The sequence below is a fragment of the Lampetra planeri genome, chromosome 16, assembly GCF_965212315.1.
Source record: "Lampetra planeri chromosome 16, kcLamPlan1.2.h2, whole genome shotgun sequence".
Taxonomy (NCBI): domain Eukaryota; kingdom Metazoa; phylum Chordata; class Hyperoartia; order Petromyzontiformes; family Petromyzontidae; genus Lampetra; species Lampetra planeri.
In genome coordinates this window covers 7,358,321-7,372,870 of record NC_136122.1, presented here as the reverse complement: position 1 = coordinate 7,372,870, position 14,550 = coordinate 7,358,321, and the positions used below count along the sequence as shown (strand labels likewise).

The 14,550-nt window shown below is 49.0% G+C and overlaps 1 protein-coding gene across 8 annotated transcripts in view; it reads left to right on the top strand.

The window, feature by feature from the left end:
* The window catches only part of LOC144722985 (liprin-alpha-1-like), a 277,623-nt gene that overhangs the window by 174,021 nt on the left and 89,052 nt on the right, over window positions 1-14,550 (top strand). For all 8 annotated transcript variants that reach the window (XM_078601462.1, XM_078601459.1, XM_078601461.1 and 5 more), the window contains 3 exons: window positions 7,484-7,585; window positions 13,084-13,248; window positions 13,885-13,959. In XM_078601462.1, the coding sequence (XP_078457588.1) occupies window positions 7,484-7,585; window positions 13,084-13,248; window positions 13,885-13,959 (342 nt within the window). The remainder of the gene's footprint in view (window positions 1-7,483; window positions 7,586-13,083; window positions 13,249-13,884; window positions 13,960-14,550) is intronic.

Below are 14,550 nucleotides of genomic sequence, written 5' to 3'. Positions count from 1 at the left end.
GTTTCTTTATTGACATTATTGAATGATTGACCTAAATATTTGAGGAAATTTTAAATACATATATTTCCGGCAAAGTATTTATAACCATACAACGTTACGCTATAATCTGCCGAAGGTGTCTTTCGTGCTGTCAGAACAATACCCTGACGTGGCGAGTGCAGAATGAAAACGTCTTTGGACTGCAAATTGTATAAGGCCGCAACTGCTATTGCCCTGCATTTCATGATCCATTAGTCCCATGCCAGGTGCAACACATCTGGCCCCAGGCACTCCGCAACGCCTGGAGCTCTACTGCTGAGATGTAATTTGCTCTATATATTATACCACCGGTGCGCTAAAAATGTATCCAGCCGATAATTATCAGACGATCACTTCATGTTGTTAAGTATTTTATAACAATCTAATTAAAATGTAAGAATAATAAATAACATATTTATCCCTCTGTACCAAAATTAATGTTTCACCCCATGAGTGCATTCACACATTTACGAAGCCAATCATCGTAGATAATCACTTTCCTAAACATCATAGTGCACGTTTGGCTACATACAGTGCGCAAGAAGTTCATCATATAGACATCTAATTACAATGTACAAATCATAAATTACACATTTAACCCTGTCTGTCTGCCATGGGAAATGTGGAATTACACAAATTGGCGCAGGGTTGCCAACAGGGCAGCAGCCTATTCTCAAATTGCCCGCTCGGATGGAAAACACTTTGAAGATGTCACGCAATGCTCGCGGAGTGTTTTGAAATGTCGCCACAGCGCATGAGCTTTAATTCATTGGTATTCATCATAAGAGCTCAGGGCCATCGCAGTGGAAACGTGCAAAGTCGTTTCGTCCTGGATATCTCAGAGGAGTATTGTACTTTTTGGTTCTTTCGGGAAAAGTCACGTAGATGAAAAATAAAAATGAAACAATAAAATGGAAATAACTAAATTAAATCACGACGTTTCGGAGGCAACACAAGCTTCCGTCATCAGGTGGAACAGCCACAGCAAAATTACTGTAGTGAATAGATAGAGCTATTTGTGATGACGGAAGCTTGTGTTGCCTCCGAAACGTCGTGATTTAATTTAGTTATTTTCATTTTATTATTATTTTTATTATTATTTTTCACCTACGTGACTTTACCGAAAGATCCAACGAGTATGGATCCTTGCAGTCACGAAAACTTCAAATCTAGGAGTACCGCAGCTTTGATGTCGTTCAAAGCTCAAGTGATCTCCTGCTCAAATGAGCATTGAGGCAGCGGGGGTGGCTCCTGGTTGCAGCACTGGGCCGGCGGTGGCATTTTCCACATTGCTATGGCAGGGCCGAGTATTTCCGTAGGACAGCCACTGTTGACTCCCCTACAAAGTGGCACTCATTTTAGTGACCCTGAGTGGATGATGGGCTGAGTCGGACCCCTCGGCCGAGGTTTCATACTCGCAACCTTCCGATTGCGAGCCGCTCGCTCGTTTCCGCTGAGCTTCCTCGCTGGATTGGATGTCATTAGGCTCGAATACGTGCAACGTGTTGATGAAATTAAAATAGTTCGGTTTTGCTTTATTTTACTCCCATTCTCTCCTGATCACGTGCCAAAATGTATTCCATGTGAAGGGATCTGATAACTTTTTAATGCGGATTCATTGTCTGTAACAGACATGCGTACATGCAAACACACATGCAGATACGCGTGTGAAAATTAATTAAGGATGTTTAATTCAGTATGCCTGTGAGTAGTTCGACACGGAGTGAAAAATGCATATGCAGAGGGATTCATACCCTTCACAGTATTTGACATTGCAGTGTCCGTACCGCACATGGCAGCACGGTCGGCTACGTAAGGTGCGAAAGAAGTTGATCCATAAATACATTCACGAATCAACAACTCACGGGTCCTTCGCTGCATCACAGCAGACACCGTTTAGTGCTAATAGTAAAGGACGAAGATCACTGACGCTTTGGCATTGTCTGCAAATTACCAAGCAAGCCGCGTGAGATGCTGCTGGACCTCACCGATAGAGATTTATAAATATAGACGTCTTCTTGGTTCTTTCGGTAAAGTCACGTAGAAGGGAAATAATAAATAATAAAAATAAAACATAATAAAACAATTGTCAAGAATTATAATTCTCAAGAATTATTTTATTATGTTTTATTTTTATTATGTTATAATAAAAACAATTCTTAAGAAATATTTTATTATTTGTATTTTCATTATTTTATTATTTTATTATTTCCCTTCTACGTGACTTTACCGAAAGAACCAAGAAGATAAATCCCTGCAGTCACGAAAGCTTTAAATCGAAAAATATAGACGTGTTTATTTTTTATACAAAAAAAAACGATTGTGCGAGGTGGTGGTGGTGGCGGCTTGTGGTTGGAGGCTTTCAACTGGCAGTGTGGATTGATCATGGCTGACAACGAAGATGATAATATAAAAAGAACAAGACGTGTGTTATTCATGAATGCATGCACCTTGCGGTGGTAGAATTTCTAAGACGATGGGTAAAAACTGTTACATCTTAAAATAGACAAAGATCCCCCCTTCTAGCTTACACAGGTTGTTGGGGCAAGTGCTGTTAGCGAGCACCGATGAAGGCCAATACGGCACCCGAGGGGGTGAATGGCAAGAACCATTCCCGCCTGCCTTTATCTCCGCAGTGCTGATGTTGACACACCACATCAGGCACTCAGTTAAGGCTGAGTCGACCTATGGGAGGTACAGGACCGGTCCATGCATTCGATGTTGTCCATGAGCAGGATTCAAACTCACTTCGCCGGGTACGTAGCACAGTGCGCTAACCGCTGTGCCACCGCTCCTATTGCTCCGCAAAGACAAATATCCCCCGTATAACCTTACCAGACTGTTGGGGCAAGTGCTGTTAGCGAGCACCTACGAAGGCCGGCACGGCACACGAGGGGGTGGATGGCCAGCACCACCCACGCCCAGCCGCCTTTGTCTCCCTAGTGGAGATATTTACGCATCGAACCAGGTACTCATTTGAGACTGAGTCGACCTAGGGGAGACCCAGGACCAGTTCAGACAATTGTCATTGGTGTTGGCCGTGAGCGGGAATCGAACTCGGGCTGCTGGGTTTGTAGCGCAGCGCGCTAACCGATTCACCACCGCTCCCCACTGCCACTGCTTCCTGCATATACACGTGCACACACACACACAATGTCTGAATATCTTTGCCAGGCATCTGAAACGTGAATAAACAGGACCCTGCGCACTAGGCCTCGCGAAGCCTGCCGCACTAGGCCTCGCGAAGCCTGCCGCACTAGGCCTCGCGCCGTGCTTTTCGTGCACAAATAAGGCGATTAAATGTATCTCGTCTCTGTGTTAATAAATGTTTCTTGTCTCTGTGTTAAAAAAAACGTGCTGCGTTTCAGTAAAGTAATTTTTTTTTAAAATAAACGTGCTGCGTTTCATCTCTGTGTTAATAAGCCTGCTGCACTAGGCCTCGCGAAGCCTGCCGCACTAGGCCTTGCGCCGTGCTTTTCGTGCACAAATAAGGCGATTAAATGTATCTCGTCTCTGTGTTAATAAATGTTTCTTGTCTCTGTGTTAAAAAAACGTGCTGCGTTTCAGTAAAGTATTTTTTTAAATAAACGTGCAGCGTTTCAGTAAAGTAATTTTGAAGCGAAGTTTAAAGTTTTGCCATGATGCGCCGGAAGCGACGGCCATCTTGTTTAATTCACAGATCGCAGGGGGAGCGGGCGGCCATCTTGTCGGACAGGGTCATGCCAAGTGTTTGCAGTAGGGGGCGATGTTGATACACGGACGGACGGACGCGGACGGACGGACAGACGCGGACGGACGGACGGACGCGGGCGGACGGACGCGGACGGACGGACGGACACATTAATCTATTGGTGGTCTGGTCCACTTCGTTCCTACCAGTATAAATCCAATGAAGGAGCCATGGTGTACATTGTTAGTTCTTTTTTTCTGAGATTAATGTTGTGTCGACCACACTGGGGAAATAAGCCAGAGGAATAAAGCGTCTGATAATAAACATTTATAGAGCGAAAAAGTCAAAGGGAAAGTTAACGCCTCTCATGATTAATACGACACATTTGTATTTCCTAATAATGTTTAACGGGGTGCCTCGTGTGCATGAAGGGACATTATCTGCAATGCATTTTACATTGCCTGGAGGCGTGTGTGGAATATGTTTTGTGGTGTGACAGCGTCTGACGTAATGTGTTTTATTCTGATGGACAGCCACATGTTTACTGACATGAAACGCACGTGGTCAGTGCTTTTTTTCGGCACGTTAAAACATCGGTGCGTGCGTACGCTTTCAGGCGAGAACGTCTTCACTGTCGCATCTGCCCTTTGTGCCCTGCGACCAGTATTCAGTCTGCATCCACAGTCACAGGTTCCATTGCGCACAGCGCTCGCCGTCGCGTTGTGGTTTCGTGGGAAGAACGTTCGCTCCGCACGAGTGCCACCGTTTGCCACGCGTCCTATTGTGTGGGCGTAATGCATATTAAGGACAAGTCTCGTACACCGAACGTTGTTTTTTTTCTTGGTCCGGTTGGGTGGCGGTGCCGTGGCTGGAGGGTGCAATTTATGGTTGCAAGGCTGCGGCGAGTTAACATTCCGCTCGGGGTTGTTGGTCAGTGTAGCAGCCACCGGTGGTGGCCCGTAGGGTCACGAGTATGCATTTAAATTATCGATTCTTGCAAATGCATGCGTCTCGAGCTTACAAATTCATATCAATCAAGCGACCAAATGCAATGTTACGCCTCTACGAGGCACGTGATGGCAGTGGTTAGTTCGGGCAAGAAACAGGACGGAGGCCACCACTGGACAGGAACAGCTAAGGAAAGGAAGGACTGGAATTAGATGGATGAGGCCTCTGCCCCTCAGTGGGAAATTACAGACCGACAACAACAACAACTGCAACAACAGCAGTTTGTCATTTCTCCAGGGCCAATCAAAACAAGTCCGACTTTTTTAGGAAATGAGCAGGAGTTGTCGAATGGTTAAACTCGCCCCTGCCATAGCAATGTGGAATTCACACTAAACAGGTGATGACCACTGCCCTGCGTTCATTTGGTTGGCATGCCACTTCGAGTTTCATAATGTGGTGACGTTGCTCTGACATTTACCAGTGAGAGTAAAGTAGGAGTCTGCGTGTGCTGTTTAGTGGTAGGCGTGATGAGAAGTATTCACTGGTTATCGCAGTGGTGGAACTACGAAGGGTGTTAAACTTAACAGTGTCGTGATAAAAAGAACTTAGCATGTAAATATTGCAATTAAGAGCCTTTGAATGACTGAATTAAAAACCGGTCACATGTCGGTACTGGAGAGTTAATTGAGATATTGTTCAGCCTAGTCCTAATACATGTCAATTTGATTGCAATTTGATATTTTAAATAAGCAGGCAATCTGGTGGTTCGGGGTAGGTGTCGACTATTTACTCAATTACCAGTACTGTCCATACTTTATACATATGATGAAGCATTGGTTGGAAAATTACTTAGGATTGCAATATCTACCATAACTTGATGGGAAGGTGTGTCCAATTTCCTTGCCTTTTTGGCTTCAACATCTTTCCACCAATAGGAATTACTATTAAAATAATGACATTCCCCAATTTGCTTTCCTTCTGAACATTTGCTCTTAATGGTCACTTACCGCCATTGCACAACGTCGTCAGACGATGACCCCTTCGATGGACACTGCAGAAGCACAGCGAAATGTAATTTTTTCTCCGCACTGAACGGTTGCTTACTTGTAAACTGCTCTAAGGTGAGGAAGGGAGGGGGGCAGCGGAGGCGTTACAATAGCGGAAACACATTTTAGATTGCAAATTTAAATACCCTCCACGATATTCCACCTCGTGTCACGATTCATTAGCGCCGTGGAAGGTGCAATGATTGGACTCGACTGCGAGTGCCCAACTTTTTGCAGCTGTTACACAGTTGCCTCCAACACTTGGGCTTGGCACGGGAAACGTTTCGAGAGTGTGTGGAAAAAATACGGTCTCGGCAAACGTTTCATCGGTTAAAGTTGCTCGCAGACCCTTGTCAATTCACTGTCGTGCGAAGGCCTTCCCGCATCTTGTCGCTCATGGGAGTTGATTGAGCACACTTCGCCACGCTGGTCCCACGCAGCGTATCAGTTTCAGTTTCATTCGTTAGGTATAACCCTGTGAGCCACGCGGCTCTTGACTCGGGTGCAACCGCAACAAAACATGAACAAGAAACATATTAAAGTGACTACACGCAACAGAAAAATCCTGGAAAAAAACAGCAAAGCCTTCCAGAAAAAACACCGCATTTCAATGCTGTGTGCAAAAATCCCAGTGGGATGCAAGTCAAACAATAACAACCATTAGACAATGTAGATTAAAGTTACCAGGCCAACTTGGCGTTGGTCAAGAGGGGCCCATGAATGGTTTCGGCATCGCTCGCCACCGATGTTAACCGTGGCTGGGAATTGAACTCAGGTTTCCAGGTTCATAACTCTGTGAGCTTAACTGCTGTGCCACTGTTCCCATCTCCCGCCACCCCCCTCCACACCCCCCACATTACACGGCTATCGGAACCGAAATCTGATTTTGTTCTGTCAAACCATTAATTGTCTACAGATTATTGGCATCAATAAAAACGCCGCAAGATCTTGCCTAATGAGGCACGTCCGTCACACCGCTGGCTGCAGCAATGCCAGCCAAGGCGTAAGCCACCCTGCACTGAAATTCCCCTCGTTCCCTCATCGGACGTTCAACGATCTGTCGCTTGTCATGCTGACTAGCTGCCTAATTGTCCTGCCGCGGGTGTGCAAAAACAAGTCATCTCGCAACGCACGTTGTTGACGGCATCGTCTTTAGAATTCACTACGTGAACGGCCGTGCCAGGGTAGGTAGAGTATAATTGTGATAATTACTATGATCATCATAATAATTTGCAGCCCTTTGTTGGTTGTTCCACTGCTAGATGAAGGCCCCCCCCATGCACTGTCATCAGTCATGAGGGGTTGTTTGACCATACTTCACCACGCTGGTTAGCGTGGATTTCCGCTGTGTCACCGCTTCGCCCGCAGGAGAACTGACGAAAAAATGTACGACGTAAGACTTCCCCGCACAACTTTCGGACGATTCAAAACGAAGCCGCACGTGAAACGGCCTCTTTACAAACCTGGCCGGCGGTGGTTATCCTCTGACAAAAGAATTGGGCCCCCGCCATAGGAATGTGGAATTTCTCCCACTGGCCCGTGGCGACCGACGGAGACGAGCGTCGCCCAACGCGACGAATCTGCGTCGTAAAAACATTTTCCAGTTTCGCCCGCGAGCTCGCGTGGTTTTCGTGCGTTGTTGAACGTCGGGGTGATTCTCGTTCGCACCGCGGTGGTTAAGCGTGCCCCGTGCTGCCCGCGACCACGGGGGGTGGTGGGGGGTGGGGGTGGGGAGCAATAGCCCCCCCTCGACTTTTTGCCCCTCGCGCTAACGGCTCCGTCGCCGCGTGTCGCCCCGCAGGAGTTCGCCGCCCTCACCAAGGAGCTCAATGCCTGCCGCGAGCAGCTTCTGGAGAAGGAAGAGGAGGTGTCGGAGCTCAAGGCCGAACGCAACAACACCCGGGTGAGCGCCAGAGACCGCAGCCCACAGCAGAGGTCGCAAACGGGTTTTGATTCCTTACCCGTACCCGTACCCGGCCGCACCAGGGTTCCCTACCCGTACCCTACCCGAAATGAGTGACAAACGGTTACTCACCAGTGACTCACGGCCTACCCGTACCCGGCCGCACCAGGGTCGCAAACGGCTACCCGTACCCGGCCGTGTACGGGTAGCCGGGTATCGGGAAGGGTACGGGTATCGGGTACCCGGTTGCGACCTCTGGCCCACAGGTGTGGCCAGAGGGGGTTGGGGGAGGAGAAAATCGACGTCGACGTGAGTCAACGCGTGTGTTCAACCGACCGTTGTGGGGAGCGGTGGTGCAACGGTGAGCGCATCGCGCTACGAACCCTGGCGACCCCGGGTTCGATTCCCGCTCACGGCCAACGCCAGTGACGATTATCTGAGCCCGTCCTGGGCCTCCCCTAGGTCGACCCGGCCTCAAATGAGTATCTGGTGCAGAGTGGAAAAATCATCACCACTGGGGAGACAAAGGCGGTCCTGGCGTGGTGCTGGCCATCCACCCCCTCGTGTACCGTTCCGGCCTTCGTAGGTGCTGGCTAGCGGCACTTGCCCCAACAGTCTGTTCAGGCTATACGGGGAGCTTTGTCAACTGACCGTGGTGCTTCATCTTAGTACGCGTGTGTGCATGGCTACTCCACCACCCATGGTTTGTGTCGTCGGGAATGTTGTATTTAATTGGCGTGTATGTTGAGCTGTTTTCGCACCGTACGTAGCCAACCGAGCTTAGCGGAGGTGCGTAGTCTGAGTCTCGTCAATTCATCATCGTTCGTTGTCCTTCCCCCGCACCTCCGATTAGCACGGTTGGCTACGTACGATGCGAAAGACATTCAACATACGTACACTCAGAGATCAAACATTTAGTCCACTCTTTGCTATTAAACAAATTATGAGATGTTACTGCTGTTGCTGCTGCGTTGGCAGCGGTACACAAGCACAAATAACAAAATAAAACTTGACGCTTTCGTCAATCGTACTGCCGTTATAAGATTAAAGAATAACCTAAGCTGTTTTGGCCAATAGCTGTTCTATGTGCTGTCAAGAAGGGGCATTGTCATATAGACAGTTTCTTTCTATGGCAGTGTTATGAACGTGTGTGTTGCGTGTATTTTTTTTGCTTTTCAATGTTGGTGTGAGTGGGGGTGTACTTTAGCAGGAGAAAAAAAAACCTATTAGCATAGACCCTCACAGTGTCATGAATCTGTAGCAATGATGATGTCAGCAAAATAAACACGCACATAATTTGCTCCATCTGAAATCTCATTTGCTTCGGTGAATACATACGGTAATTGCAGTTCACACTGGATGCATTATTTAAAACGGAATGTACTTGGGCGTATGATTTATCTTTTTCCAGCGACGACGAAAAGAGTTATTTTGAAGTTATAAATTACAAATATAGACAGTTCACATATCACACGACTCAGTCTATTCTCCTCTTGCAGCCTTTCTTTCTAAGAATGTATCTCTTCATCGATGTAGATGCCTGTCCCCACATTACATCCATTGAGTAATGCCTGTGCGAGTACACTGCTGCCAATTCATTCACTCTATATTTATCTATATATATAAAAAAGGGAAATTTGTGAATGTGTGTTTCTGTTCGAAATGTTTAGCATACTTCCCAACATGCAACAACCTTGAAATTTGGCCTGTGGGTAGCTTCCAGACTGTACACAATTCAAAAGTATAAAAATAGACTTTTGTGTTTTGGGGGGTGGGGGGGGGGCGCAATAATGGATACATTTTGCACGGCAAGTGAGCGGTGACGTCACATCTGTGATGTCACCCGCATGCGGCAGCGTCACGCAGTGTGCCTGATGACGTCACGCAGTGTGCCTGATGACGTCACGCAGTGTGCATGCTGACATCACGCAGTGTGCCTGATGACGTCACACAGTGTGCCTGATGACGTCACGCAGTGTGCCTGCTGACGTCACGCAGTGTGCCTGTTGACGTCACCCCCCCCACCCTCCGCCTAGGCCCTGTATTAATCCAAGACAAGAATTCAAGTCCCGGGCGAAGCCGGCTAGTAAAGCTAGTCTATTATAAAAGAGTCATTATCTTTAGACACTTTGCTAATGTTGCTGCCAGATGAAGGTCTGTCCACACCGTAGTCCCTAGACGTTGCTTGGCTATGCCCCACCACACCGGGCAGTGTGGGGGGGGGGGGGCAGCACAGGGTCCAGGACTGCTGGCTGTGGCCAGAATTCCAATTCAGGACGCCAGCTTCCAAGTGCAATGGGCTAACCGCGGCACCACCAGCAGCACTCCACGCTCCCATTTAGATTCATTCGACCGTGTATTCTGTGGAGAAAAATAACAGATTAGTGACCCCCAGCAGCTCGTAGCGTTGCGTTATAAAACACGGCCGACAAGGTTGCTCAGCGCTTGAGCGAGGAGGGGCTCGCAATGGAAAGGTTACGAGTTCAAACCATGGTTGGGGGCGGCAGGTCGGGCCAGGTGGGAGGGCTTGACTCGTCCTATGATCCCCTCAGGATCACTAAAATGAGAACCACTTTGTTGGGATGTCAACAGTGGATGTCCTATGGATAGACTGACCCCCCCCCCCCAATCATAGGAATGTGGAATTCCCAACATTGGCTCAAGGCTGCAAACAGGAGAAGGGCACCACTTCGATGCATGTTTAAGCAGGAAACACGATTTTTGTTACAATCACACGCGTCGTGATTTGACCGCGGCATTAATTAATTAGTTGAATGATAAAAAATAAACAACCACCTTGAAAAAAGTACCACTAATTCATCCGAAGTGTCAATCCTCTGCCTCTAATTATTGCCCCTCCCCCCCCCTCCCCTTTCGATTGAACAATTCTGCGCACGGTGCTTGCATAACAGATCGTTCGCACGCACGCACGCGTACAAAGACAAAGATCCCCCATATAGCCTTAACATACTGTAGGGGCAAGTGCTGTTAGCAAGCACCTATGAAGGCCGCAACGGTACAACGAAGGGGTGGGTGGCCAGCACCACACCCGACTGCCTTTGTCTCCCTAGTGGTGATGTTTACACACCGCACCAGGTACTCATTTGAGGCTGTCGACCTAGGGGAGGCCCAGGACCAGTTCAGATAATCGTTATTGGTGTTGGCCGTGAGCGGGAATCGAACTCGGGTCGCTGGGTTCGTAGCGCAGCGCGCTAACCGCTACACTTATCGCTCCCCACCACACACACGCGCACGCACACGCACGGGTGCGGGAGCATCGTGCACTTGCTTGAAGGGCGCCGCGAAACAACGCTGCGCCCGTTTCCGCGGATGACGTCGGCTCGGGTTAACTCACGCTTGCAGCGTCTGCGTTAATTACTTCTTGTTGTTGGCGACAGAACTTTGTTGGATCGCGCCACGTATTTTGTGACGCTCCACAGGCAGAGCCGCGCGCCACTCTTGTTGGAGACGTTCTTCTACCCTGGGGAGAACTCGCGATGTAAACAGGCCCTCTGGGTTAGGCGGAGCAAAAAAAACTGATTTCAAGCTCCAATGATTGAAATCAACGGCTCTGCTGATGGGCTCTAAGTGACTATGGACCAGTGGCCCATGCATTATTTAGCCAAATCAAAGCGGAACGTTGTAAATTATGAAATCTGTTTTGTTTCTCGCGGATCGCAGTCTTGCCTGTCGGATCCAATCAGCTCACACCTCCGCAAATCGGCGATGTGTGCGGCGCATCTTATTTCTGTTCACAGTCATTTGTTACGTGCTTCAACAGAGTTTAACCCCCCCCCCCTGAGGATTTTCCTCGCTTCTCTTAACCGCTTGGCTGCGCAAATAACAACGTGTCGCTCTCTACGTGGGAAGAATACGTCTCGTGTGTTTGTCCGTCTTTTCGCACCCCCCCCCCAAGCCCCCGTAATGTGAAGTGGCTCACGACTTGAGTGCGCTGTTTCTTGAATTAAAACAATGCCACGGTGTGTATATGTGTGTGTATATATGTGTGTGTGTATATATGTGTGTGTATATGGGGAGCGGTAGTGTAGCGGTTAGCGCGCTGAGCTATGAACCCGGAGACACGGGTTCGATACCCGCTCACGGCCAACACCAGTGACGATTATCTGAACCAGTCCTGGGCCTCCCCTAGGGTGACTCAGCCTTTAATGAGTACCTGGTGCGGTGTGTAAACATCGCCACTGGGGAGACAAAGGCGGTCGGGCGTGGCGCTGGCCACCCACCCCCTCGTGTGCCGTTCCGGCCTTCATAGGTGCTCGCTAACAGCACTTGCCCCTACAGTCTGTTAAGGCTATATGGGGAATCTTTGTATATATATGTGTGTATATACGTGTGTGGCTTTGGCAGCAGAGGTACAAGCGGGGTAAGTATTACTCTGCACTGTGAACCCGCCGGCCTGATTCGATTCTCGGCCGTGGTTAAGAACAGCGACGAGTGATGGCTCGGCCTGTCCTGGGCCTGCCCTCCACCAACCTGCACTGACCAAAGTGGAGAAGTATGGTCAAAAAACCGCCGTGCCCAATACGACGTGGGAAGGTCTTCACCGATGAAGGGCGAGAATCGGTTCTTTTGGTTTATGTTACATGGACTTGGAAAAATAGACGATGTTACGTATGTATTATGTTTTTTTTTACTTCTTTCCTGTATGCATCTTTGTTGAATTTCTTTCGCACCAAACGTAGTCAAATGTGCTAATGAGTGGTGTGAGGGAAGGACAAAAAACTAAACACAAAAAGCAGTTAATAAAGAAGCGCATCTGTAGGCGTGCAATTCCTACCCAAGTACAACACCACTGACAAACAATTAAAATATCCACTTCGTATCATATATCAAACTGCTTCTTATAGCATGGAATGAAGTGAATTTTGCCTAAGTATAAAATATAAAGGTGCAGCACTGCAATTTCTCGCTCATGCCACTGCTGGCAGACGGGCCTCCATGCAAGGGAGCTCCAGAGCGTGTCTCTCTCGGGAGTATTTGGCCTTTATTTCCACACTGACCGTCCGTCTCAGGAGAGGTGCAAGTGCCCACACACAGGTTGCCAATCGACTCACTGTCCATATGGGAGTCACTGAAAATGATTAAAACTTCGTGGGAAATCAAACATTGGTCATCCTCTAAAAGAGATTGGCCCCTGCCATGGGAAGGTGTCATTTACAATACTGGGCGCCGCCAGTGAAAATGGGGATTGACGCACTTTGACTTGCCTTGCAGAGGCGATTTCTCTTGCAAATGCACGATCCTGGTGTGGTGGGTACGACAAGTCCCGGTAGTCCGTGTGGCTCCGCAGAGTAAGAGACTTCTTTTGTAATATGCGTCAAGAAACGAGAACCACTCGGGGAACACGCAAGACGTATATTTCGTGACAAGATTGCGTGCACCGAGACGCGTGACAAACGTAAAAAAAAAACGCGAGCGCTAAAAGCGTCCTCCGTGTCCGCACCTCTAACCCCCCCACCCCTCCCCCCGCGCGCTGGCAGCTGCTGCTGGAGCACCTGGAGTGCCTGGTGTCGCGGCACGAGCGCTCGCTGCGCATGACGGTGGTGAAGCGGCAGGCGCAGTCATCGTCCGGCGTCTCCAGCGAGGTGGAGGTGCTCAAGGCCCTCAAGTCGCTCTTCGAGCACCACAAGGCACTGGACGAGAAGGTGGGGCGCCCGCACGAGTCACGTTTAACCCTGCGACGACGCGATGCGTGTGTGCGTGTCTGCTCACGGTGCTGGCCACTATAAACTACGAACTAACAATTTTGCTGAGGGTAAAACTGGAAGACCCGCAGAAAAATCCACATGACCACGGGGAGAACATGCAAACCCCAAATATACAGGCGTCGGAGTTGGATTCGAACCCACAACCTCCTGTATACCTGGCGAGGTAGTTAACATCTTGCCGTGCCGGCCTTCAAAGGTGCTGCTCGCCAATAGCACTGCCCAAATGGTTTGTTAAGGCTCCACGGGGGGGATTTTTGTCTTGGCTTTTACTGCTGCTCCCCCCCCCCCTCATTGGTTACTCACGATACTCCTCTACACGTGAAACACTGGCGAGTCAAAGGCGGCCGTGCGTGATACTGGCCGCAACACACAGTCGTGTACCGTGCCGACTTTCACAGGTGCTACTCGCTCACAGCATTTGTTCCAGCAGTCTGTGTTGTGGCCAAAGATAAATCTTTGCGCTCTTACTCATGGGCCACGAAGTTAATCTTTGAGAGAGTACCTTGTTTCAATGAAGCAATGTCGTCACGCAGCCATTTCTCTTGACCGAGTTGTGTTACTACTGTGCTCTAGGTTCGGGAAAGGCTGAGAGTCGCCCTGGAGAGAGTGGCAACCCTCGAGCAAGAACTCACCTCGGCAAACCAAGAGGTCCGACTCCGCGAAGCGAAATACATCTCGACGCGACACCGCAACGCTGCCTTTCTTTTTGTCTTGCTGCTAAGGCCGAACGGAAATCTCACTTTGTTTTTGTGATCGGCCGGACAATTTCATTTCGGTGCCGCGTTTGTGGCTCACGTGAAAATGTTTTGGCCGTCGTGCCCGCGAAATGTGCCTTATCTTCTGCCGCGTTTGCGTTTTTTGTTTCTGCATTAAGGGTGCACGGCAAGCCAGTGTCGAGGTCTGTAAATACGCATTAGCATTCGGCGATAACAGGCGACATTTTTGGCGTCACTATCTCGACCCATTCCCCCCCCCCGCCCCTCAAGTCAGTCGCGGTTACCTTGGCGATTCCTTCCTTCACAAACCGCGCAGATCCTGCAATAACAGAAAAGCGTCGTCCGTTTGTTTCGCGCGAACGTACATTTCAGCAGGCAAAAAAGCAGACGCCTTGTACGTATTAAAACGAAGGGGGGGGGGGGGGGGTTCATCTGCGGAGTCGTATTTGCAGGGCGGAAAACATGCACGCAACGTACGCCCCGGGAAAGGGAATCTCAGAATGGCAACAACACACCTCTCTTG